The sequence below is a fragment of the Pteropus medius genome, unplaced genomic scaffold (assembly GCF_902729225.1).
Source record: "Pteropus medius unplaced genomic scaffold, Ma_sr-lr_union100, whole genome shotgun sequence".
NCBI lineage: Eukaryota > Metazoa > Chordata > Mammalia > Chiroptera > Pteropodidae > Pteropus > Pteropus medius.
In genome coordinates this window covers 5,763,707-5,774,093 of record NW_024342471.1, presented here as the reverse complement: position 1 = coordinate 5,774,093, position 10,387 = coordinate 5,763,707, and the positions used below count along the sequence as shown (strand labels likewise).

At 37.1% G+C, this 10,387-nt stretch overlaps 1 protein-coding gene across 1 annotated transcript; it reads left to right on the top strand.

Annotated features, from left to right (window-relative positions):
- The first annotated feature begins 914 nt into the window (after window positions 1-914).
- On the top strand, window positions 915-4,955 carry DEFB126 (defensin beta 126). Its single transcript, XM_039863709.1, has 2 exons — window positions 915-972; window positions 4,591-4,955. Exons 1-2 carry the CDS (start codon window positions 915-917, stop codon window positions 4,953-4,955), a joined length of 423 nt encoding a protein of 140 aa, XP_039719643.1.
- Window positions 4,956-10,387: the final 5,432 nt, after the last annotated feature.

Sequence of the window (10,387 nt, the reverse complement as noted above, 5' to 3'; positions counted from 1 at the left end):
GCTCTATTGCTGGACTCAAGTGGAGACTTAAAGACATTTTTGAGCACTGATTTCTTTTTCTTTCTTTTCTTTAATTCCCCCACCCCCCACTTCCACTCCTGACCTACAGATGTTGCCGACTCTCCTTAAGCACTGGATCTCTGAAGGCGGGGCGTCTGCTTCTAGGAGCTCACAGGTGCACCCCCAGGGCCTGGCACACCCAAGGCCTGGCACACCCAGGGCCTGGCACACCGAGGGCCTGGCACACTCAGGGTATGGGCCGTGGCTCTCTGGGGCTCCAACCCAGGACCCTCTGCGTATAAAGCAGACGTGCTAACCACTACTCTATGGAACCACCCCACTGATTTATTTCTTTAAAAAATACTTTATAATTTGCCAGATAATTACCTTTTCATTCAACAAACAATTGCTTAGGTATGTCTTTATACCCGGAACTAATATACAAAAAATAATACTATGTAGTCAGGGTGCAAAAAAATACATTGTATTTTAGGGGGAGAAGTATGTAGGCAAACAGACTATCACAATGCAGTAAAATAAATCCTGACAGAACCAACACAGGAGACTGTGGGAAATAGGAGTACCCAGCCTTGGAGAAATCATCATAAATCCTTCTTGTATCTTTCTCTCCAAATTGCCAAACCCTTCAGAAGGGTGTGCACCTTCTCTTCTAAGTCTTTCTCTTTCCCCCAAGGCATGCCTAGAACAGGGCTCTTGAATAGTGATGCCTCAATTAGAACTGCTAGCCAATGGACTGAAGTTATGTTTGGCACAGTATCCTATATCATTCTGGTCCACTGGCTGAGCCCAACCCCTCCCAGGGAGGACAATAAAGACCTGAGTTCAGAGTCACACTGAATAGAGAGTTCTGGACTCCACAGAACCTACTGCCTGTCTACTGTCTTTCAGGAGCCATGAAGTCCCTACTACTCACTCTTGCAACATTTTTGCTCCTAGCCCAGTTGGTCTCAGGTAAATAGAATCTTGGGGAAGGAGAAACACCGACCTACAACAGGGTCTTGCATGTGGAGTCCCTATTACCAAACTGGCCATGGGAGTGGGGCACGGCTCTCACTGGGTGGGGGGCTCATGTTCACATCACTTCTTCAAAACACCTCTACTATAAGTGACCTCAAGCCTGCCATAGTTGAGCAGTGTCTATGATTGGAGGTGAGAAAGGATAATGAGAAGCCAAGGACGGAGATAATCCTCACATCCCAAACTTCCCTCTATCCTACTACTCTGGGCCAGTTCCAATCACTTTGTATGGTACTAGGTATTACCTCCTGAAGGAACAATTCTATAACAGAGCTTCTCCCAATTTTCTTGGTCTTACAGAGAAGGTCTCCCATTTTTTTATTCTTGGATATGATTGACAGAGAAAGCTATTTCTAAATATCTATAAAACTGTAAGGTAAAAAAGGGAAGAAAAATATTCGAGTGAACAAGAGGAAAAGATTCAAGACTCTAGGAAGTTCTATGTCAGATTTCAGCTCTACTTGTGTAAGTGTTCCTTCTTTTTAATTAATTCTTTAGTTTATATTTACAGAATTAAGACAGGAACACTGAAAGCATTTTAAAAATAAAGAAATTGGCCACCATTTCATCACTGCTTACATTTTTTAAATTGTGACTAACGGACGTACAAATTTATAATCTTCCCTTTTTTAACTTAAGATTATATCAGGAAATTTTTCACAGGTCTTTAAATTTTCCTTGAAAATACAATTTGCAATCGGTATTTATTATTTTGTAATATTAACTTGGAGAGTCCCTTAGTGTATGTCATTTGGATTATTTTTTCCACTGCGTCACTATTATCAATAACATTGTACAACCTACTAATATATTATCGTAAGATTCTCTGTTTATATAGGTAAATTTTAGAAGTTTCATTGCTTGGTCAAAAGGTAAGAAAAGAAAGTAGCATATATTGCAAAATGTTATTATTAGTGTGTTATTATTTTTAAACTTTCTATTTCATTTAAACTTTCCTTTTTTTTGCAAATGTTTTCTAATATATTGGTTACTTCTAAAATTTTTTCTCCCTCTTTATTTCCCCCCGTCCCCCACTTCCACCCCTGACCTATGGATGTTGCCATTTCTCTTTTTAAGAACTGGATCTCTGAAGGCGGGGCATCGTCTCCCACATGCTTACAGCATGCACCTGGGGCCTGGCATCCTCGGGGCCTAGCACCCCCGGCGCACTAGGGGTGTGGGGGCCTGGTGCACCCAGGGTATGGTCTGTGGCTCCACCTGGGGCGCGAACCTAGGACCTCCTGCGTGTAAAGCAGACGTGCTAACCGTTACACTATGGAACCACCCTTAAAATTGTTTATTGATTTATTTGAGGCACAAAATTTTCATTTTCATGTTGTCAGATTTATTGGTATTTCCTTTGCATTTTCCATTAGCTTTGAAAGTTCTTCACCATATTGAGAACAGTTTATTCACCATGCTTAGTTTTTTTTAATTCTATTTTTATATTGTACTCAACCCATATTTTATATATGACGCAAAGTAAGAAATAAACTTTTTTGAGGTAGAATTTCCTAACGGAGAATTGTGTAACTTTGTACCTGCCTCTAGAGATAACATTTATTGTTCTCTAATTTGCAGAACTGTTCAGATTGATGGTGGAAAAGAAGAAATTAATAACAGTATGAGGGTCGCCTCAGAAGATATTTCAGATCTATTGCATTCTTGAAATTCTATGAGTTTAGATGAAATAATTTTTCCCTTTGCCTCTGGGACATTGCTGACATGCATCACATTTATTCTCAGGTGTCCCCTTTCTAAACCATATGGCCTGAGAAAACTTCTCAGTTCTCTTTCTAGACAAACACAAATAATTCAAGATTATTCTGTAAGATTATCTAAGTCTAACCCAAGATCTAGAGGCATTAGAAATGCCACCCTTAAAAGGACATTTGAAAGGAAGAATAAACAAAAACATCAGGGCCCACAGAAGATCAGAGGAAAAGGAAGGAAACTTGATCTGAGGTTTTCATCTACATATCACAGCTGAAGAAAGCTGAAGAAAAACATGTGAATGTTATCTCCATGGAGATGTTTAGGATAGTGAGAAGGAAAAGGATTGTAGAGGGTGTGGCTACAGAGAAAGTAGAAGGCCAAGGAGCATTATGGAGAGCCCTTGCAGATACAAAAGAAGAAAATGAGACAACAGAGTAAGAAAAATCATGAAAACAAAGAAATCAAGCAATCTTTCTGTTCCCCAAAATATCAGGTTCTTCCCCTGCTCATGGCTTTTGCATATACTATTCCTTTTCTGAACACTCTTCTAAATTTTCACATAGCTGGATCCTTTTCATCCTTTATGTCTAGGATTGAATGTCATTTCCTGAGAGATAAATTCCTCAGTGACCCCATGCAGAATTCTGGTTTTAGGAATGAGAGGCCTGTTTATGCATACAAATGTATGTACATAAATATTATGTATGTAAAATTTCATTTAGTCCTCAGAGGAGGATTAAACAGTTGATAAGGGATAATAGTAGTGGTAACAGAACTCAAAAATGATTGCTTTGTTCACTTACTCTCTGCTACATCACATTATTTTTTAACTTGTTGTGCTTATCATAACCTGTAGTTATCTTATTTATTCATTTCCTTGTTTATTTTCTCTGACCCCCTCCCCAATATAAGCTTCTCAGACCCTGTCTTTCTATTTATTGTTTATTCTCATCATCTTACAGACTTCTTGACATAGTGGGCACACGTTATATATTCGTTAGTTGAATAGAAGAATAAGTTAAGCAACATAGAACAAGATAAGAAAGAGTTCCAGTATCTGTTCAGGGCCTTCTATGTGTTATACCATGTGATGAGAGCATTTTTTATATATATTTATATAATATGTACACATATACAGCCACATCCTGCAGAATATCTCCTTAATGAATATATTTCTAGTAGAATGGCTTTTGATTTTTTATTTCTAAAGTTTTGTAGAATGTATTTATATCGCAATATTATACAGGTATAGCTTTATATACATCTACATATAGATATATGAAAAAATTATATCTATATTTAACATGACAATATATAAGACAAATCTAGATTACATTTCAAATACAATTTGTAGGACCTCAGAAACATGTAAAGACATTTTGAAAATCTCACCAAGCATCAACAAAAGCCATGTGTGTTTGGGTAATAGTGAGACACATTACAGCAATGATCGTTGAGCATTTCATATTTTAAAATGATAGTATTTTTACTTCTATTTAGGTGTTAATGTGTGTTTTAGTTACGTTTTTTGAAATTGGTTATGGGTTTTATATTCATAAGTAATAATGTGTTATATATTTTCCTACTTAAAATGGGAAATAGACAACTGATGTATGTTTATATGTAGAATTTTGGTTTCAGAAAGGCTCACACATATCTAAAATTTTTATGTGTATATATTTATAAAATCTAATTTAATCCTCAGAGTAGGTCTTTATGATCAGGAAAGTATAACAAAGGCAAGAGACTTGAATAATCAATGTTCGAAAAATTATTATTTTTATCCTTTTGTGACAGCTCTCTGGTCTAAGTGATCTAAATAATTCCTTTACGCAGGTAGTTGGTATGTGAAAAAGTGTGCAAACAGAATGGGAAATTGCAGGAGCAAGTGCAGAACTGGAGAGATACGGATACAACCTCCTACTGGGATGTGCAGCAAGGAAAAACTGTGCTGTATTCTGTCTGGCAAAGATTTGAATCCTCTTATCTGTGCAGACAACGTAAAAACCACAACCACAGCACAAGGTGCAGTAACTAAAAATGTGGCGCCTACGGAGAATATGGCGTCTATGGCGACTATGGCGACTATGGCGTCTATGGGGTCTATGGCGTCTATGGCGAGTATGTCAACTACCGTGGCTGCAGTGAATACGAACTCGCGGGCCCCGTCGGTGATTACTACTGGTGGTGGTGTTGTTTGAGCATTCCAGCTTCTATCTCCTGTCATGAGATCCCTGGTTCATTAAAGCAAAGGGCCTTATTTTGGTGTCAGTCTGCTCACTACTCCCCACTCTTTCTCCACACAACAGTGTTTGGAAAGTCATCACATCTCCATAGAACCCATGGTTCCAGGGTAGGCCACGCACAGGTGAGAGTTAGTCCAAAACACCCATTAAGGACAGATGGACAGAAACGGTATCATTCTTGAAGACAGTTCCCAGCCCACAGGCCCACACTCTGACTGTAACAGTCATTATCAAAATTTAAAGTGCATCGGAAACTGGAGGGACTCCTAAAACACAGACTTTGAGCCTCATCTCCAGTTTCTGATTTTGTGGGAGAGCCTGAGAATTGCATTGTTCACAGTTCCAGGTGATGCCAGTGTTTCTTGTCCAGGGACCACACTTTGAGAACCTCAGGCCTATAGTATGAATGATTGAAGGCCTCTTTCTACAGACTGAAGTCATTTCCTATGTATTTTTGAAGTGGTTAGTGATATAAAATCACTTCTACAGAGTAGAGTCATTTTCTCATTAGATTTCCTATAACAACCTCAGAACATAGGTATTATGACCTCATTTCACGGAATAAGAAACTTAATGTGTATTAGAACTAAAACAAATTTAAATGACTACTGAGAGCATTCTGTTACTATACTTCGATGTCTAATTTTCTCCTCTCCCTGGAAATTCTCAATCACAGAATCCAACTTAGATAGGATGGGAGATCAAGATCTCTATGGTGTGACCCAAAGACTGGGATAGACTCTTACCTTACTTAAGATTTTTCCCTTAAGAGTTCTTCCTGCACCAATAAGAGAATATGGTGCATCATAGTCATCCATCTATGCCTCAGGCCCATTTCCTTGATACTTGGACAGGAAGAATAGGAAACATAGTTGCCTTCACTTTCTGGACACCTATAATGGCCATATTTGTCTTTGTCAGTGTCAGTTTGCCCACTTATGAAAAAATAAGGTTGGAATGAATGTCTTTCTCCTCGTCCTTGTCATGCTGATGTCCTTCTGATTCTAAAACTATAGACTTAGATTATGCCTTGTTGGGTCAACTTCACTTTTGATCTGATTAGGGGCCAAAGATTTAGTGGTGAGACCTAAAAGTGAGAGAAAACATTGGTGGAAGGGTTATCACCACTATAAAACAGGTCCATGAGTGCCATCGCAGAATCCTTTTCCTTCTTCTCTTGATCCCACATCTAGCTACTAATAGATCCATGTGCATCTACCACCATGACTTCTATTTCCATTGCTAATGTAAAGATTCAGCTCTTAAGACTTGCCCTGGGATTATTGCAATAGCCTTCTCATTAATCATTCTGCATTTCTTTCACACATATATTCATCCGTCCTCTACACTGATAGCCAGAGCCATTTTTCTGACACAAATCTAATAATTAAACTCTCCTCTGGCATTGTGTCACAGTATCTTAGCCAACATTTCAGTTCAACCTTTGTTGTTCTTCATGTTCGGACCTTAGATTACATTTCCAGTTTTACTTCCTGTCATTCGCCCATAGGACATCCTGTACTCCTGCTACACATACTTACGTATGATTGATTTGAACTTACTAGATTGTTTCTGGATTTGAGTTTTTATACTTACTCTTCTCTCTCCACCTAACCCTGCCTAGAAAAATCCTTATCTTCCAGAGAGCATTGATAACCACACTGTTTCACACAAAACAGAACTACCACAACCTCTTGTTCTCTATTATTTTGGTTTATCCAGAATTTGTCATCATGTTACATCATGTTCTATGCATCTGTTTGTGTGTCTTCTCCTCTAATGAACTTTGAAATTTTATTCAAGGAAAAGAACTTTTTCTATTTCTCTTTCTCCTATCATCACCTAACTGGATTCTATATTAATAGTTGTTGAATAAATAAAAAGGGGTTCTTGAAGCCCTGGAAGATTTTTAAGTGTTAGTGAAATCCCACCTTCATTTATTCTAGATCTTTTCCAGGAGACAGGCCTCTGCTTCCTTCAAGAAACACATCTATAATCATCGTCATTGTCTAGTACAAGAGATTTGAGGGTGAGTAGACAAAATTAGTAGGACATTGTTGTCTTTTATACTCATGGCTATCATGTAGGTATAACTCCTGAACTCTCACAAGAAGATGAGAGCATAGAGGTGGGCCACTTCAGCAGAGGAGAAGAGTAGAAAAAGTCATGAACTTGAGAATCAGACATATATGAGGTCATTCAGGGTCCCACCATGCATTCAGCCTTAGATTGTGGACAATTAGTTTCCCATCTTTGAGCCTAAGTTTCTGAACTGGAAGAATAAAGAAAGTATTTACTCCCACTCAGGCTACTTGGAGGGTTGCTAGAATAGTATGTTCAAATTTACTCACATCATAGGGTCTTAGCCAGCATGTTGCTGATTCTTGGATAAAGAGCAGGAAGGCACATTTCCTGAGGGCCCTGTCTTCTGGACCATGGCTGCTCTGCAAGGGTCTGGATGATTATAAGCCATATTTCACCTGGGGGAAAGCTCATTGCTCTGTGGGGAAGAGTGTGACAGAGGTTAGGGTGATAGGATCTCTTTGAGCAGTCAGATGGAGTTATAAAGGCTCCTGGTAGAACTCACTGTGCTTTCTTCTCAGCAATCACCCTAATCACTACCTTGAAAAATATCTTAGAGCTATGAGCACTGTAATTACAAATAAGGAATATAATCTTAGTGCTGCAGCCTGAAACTTTACCCTCCTGTCTTCTTTCCTTACCTCTATTCCTTCTTCCTCCCATGCTTGAATTTAGGGGAAAAATAACCTTTCCCTGTTGGATTTGGGGAAGAAAGGGGCCTTCACTGGTTGAGAACCCACAATGGGTCAAGCACGCTGATGGCCAATCTCACTCAACAAAAGCATTATGTAATAATTACAATAACATGATTAAAGCTACATCTAGGTTTCTCCTCACCTCTATCTCAATTTTCCAGTTGGTAATACAGGTATAATCATACATCTACCTCCTAAAATCACTCTAAAAATTATAATAGGTAAGGCATACAGAATATCACAGTCTCTGGAACCCATGAAACTCTGAGACATATAGGCTTAGTGAGGTATAAATTATTTCCACTTAAAATATGAAAAATCTAAGCTTCATGGAGGAAGAGGATCTTGCACAATTACTTGTCAAAAGCAGTTCTGCCTGCTTCCAAGGCCACAACATCTCTAACCCATCTCATGCTCATACTGAAAATATCCTCAAAGCTGAATTCTACCTCTTTAGCATGTCATTTGCATAACCATATAGTTCTCAAGAATGAGCTCTACAAACTATGCAGAATAATCTGGATTTCAAAAGGAGAAGAGAAGGAGACGGAGACAGAAAGTTTGTTTAAAACATAACTGAGAACTTCCATAACCATGAACTTAGACATTCAAGTTCATGAAGCTAACAGATCACCCTATCATCTCCATGGAAAAAGACCTTCTTCAAAATACATTGTAGTGAAACTTTCAAAAATTGTATATATAGAAAAGAATCCTAAAGGCAGCCAAGATAAAAACAAGTATAAGTTACAAAGAAATCCCCATTAGGCTATTAGCAGATTTCTCAGCAGAAACCCTTACAGACTAGGAGTCGGTGGAATGACATAGTAAATGTTGAAATATAAAAATTGCAAGCCAAGAATACTCTATTCAGCAAAGTTATTCTTCAGATATGAAGGAGAAATACTTTCCCACAGAAACAAAAGCTGAGGGAGTTCATCCATCACTACTAGACCTGCCTTGCAAGAAATGTTAATAGGAGCTGAAATGAAAAGACACTAATCAATAACATGAAAACATATGAAAGCATAAAAAAAACAAAGTCAGGTTTAGAAAACTCTAATTCTATAATAGGATGGTTAATTAACCATTTAACTATAGTATATGGTTAAAGAAAAATAGTATTTAAAAAATTTATAGCTACTATAATTTGTTAACGAATACACAACATAAAAGAGGTAAATTGTGACATTAAAAATATAAAAGACAGAAGAAAAAGGGTAGAGTCTTTATAAGTGAACAAAGATAAGTTGCTATCAGCATAAAATGGTCTGTTTTGTCTATGAAATGTTTTAGGTAAGCCTCATGGTAACCACAAAGCAAAAATCTAAGGCAGAGTCACAAAAGATTTTTTTAAAAGGGAAACAGAGAACATACCACCTCAGAAAATCACCAATTTATAATGACAGAAGCAGAGGAAAAAAGAAACAATGGAAATACAAAATAACCAGAAAGCAATCAATAAAATAGCAGTAGTAAGTCTTTACATTACAATAACTACTCTAAATGTAAATGGATTGAATTCATCAAAGGCACAGAATGGCTGGCTGGATTAAAAAAAAAAAACAGAATTGCTGGAGATTTGGGTGTTAGGGAGACACTGTAAGAATACAAACTTACTAGTCCAACTAGTAGATAAACAAACCCTGGAGATCTAATGCATAGTATTGTGATTATAGACAACAATATTGTATTATAGACATTAAACTTGCTAAGAGACTACATCTTAATTATTCCTGCCACAAAAAGGGAATAATAATTATGTGATGTGATGGAGGTGCTAGCTGGTGTTACAATGGCAATCAGATTACAATATATAAATGTATTAATCAACATGTATGCTTCAAACTTACACAATGTTACATGTCAAACATACTTCAATTTTAAAAAGTTAAAGATAAACCATCCATTTAGAAAAGTCAAAAGACATGAAGAGATTTTTCACCAGAGAGGATATTCAGATGGTAAATAATCATATGAAAACATATTTAACATTATTAGCAAATAGGGAAATGCAAATTAAGAGCACTATAAGATATCATAACACACCTATCAAAACAGTAAAAATGAAATATAGTGACAACCTGGAATACTGGCAAGGATGAGGAAAAACTGGATCTTTCATATATTGCTGGTGGCAATGTAAAATGGTACAGCCATTCTGGAAAATAATTTGGTAGTTTCTAAAAATAAGAAAATGTACACCTACTTATTATACAAACCAGAAATTGTCCTCCTGGGCATTTATCCCTGAGAAATGAAAACATGTCCACGCAAAACTTTTTGATGATTGTTCATAACAATTTCATATGTAATAGAGTAACCAAAATGTCCCATAATAGGTGAATGTTTAAACAATGTACATACTTGCCAAGAATACTACTCAGTGATAAAAAAAAAAAAGAAAGAAAGAAAGAAAGAAACTATGGATACCTGCAGTATTATAACTTACTGATATGTTAGGACTTTTTCCTGCCCTCTGGTTATGCCCTACTTATTTCTCATATCATAGCTTCTACTGGATAGATCACATTTTCTCCTACTGATTTGAATATCATACATTTTGTTTTGAAGTATTTATCTATTTTTTATTTATTAGTGATTTGTCCT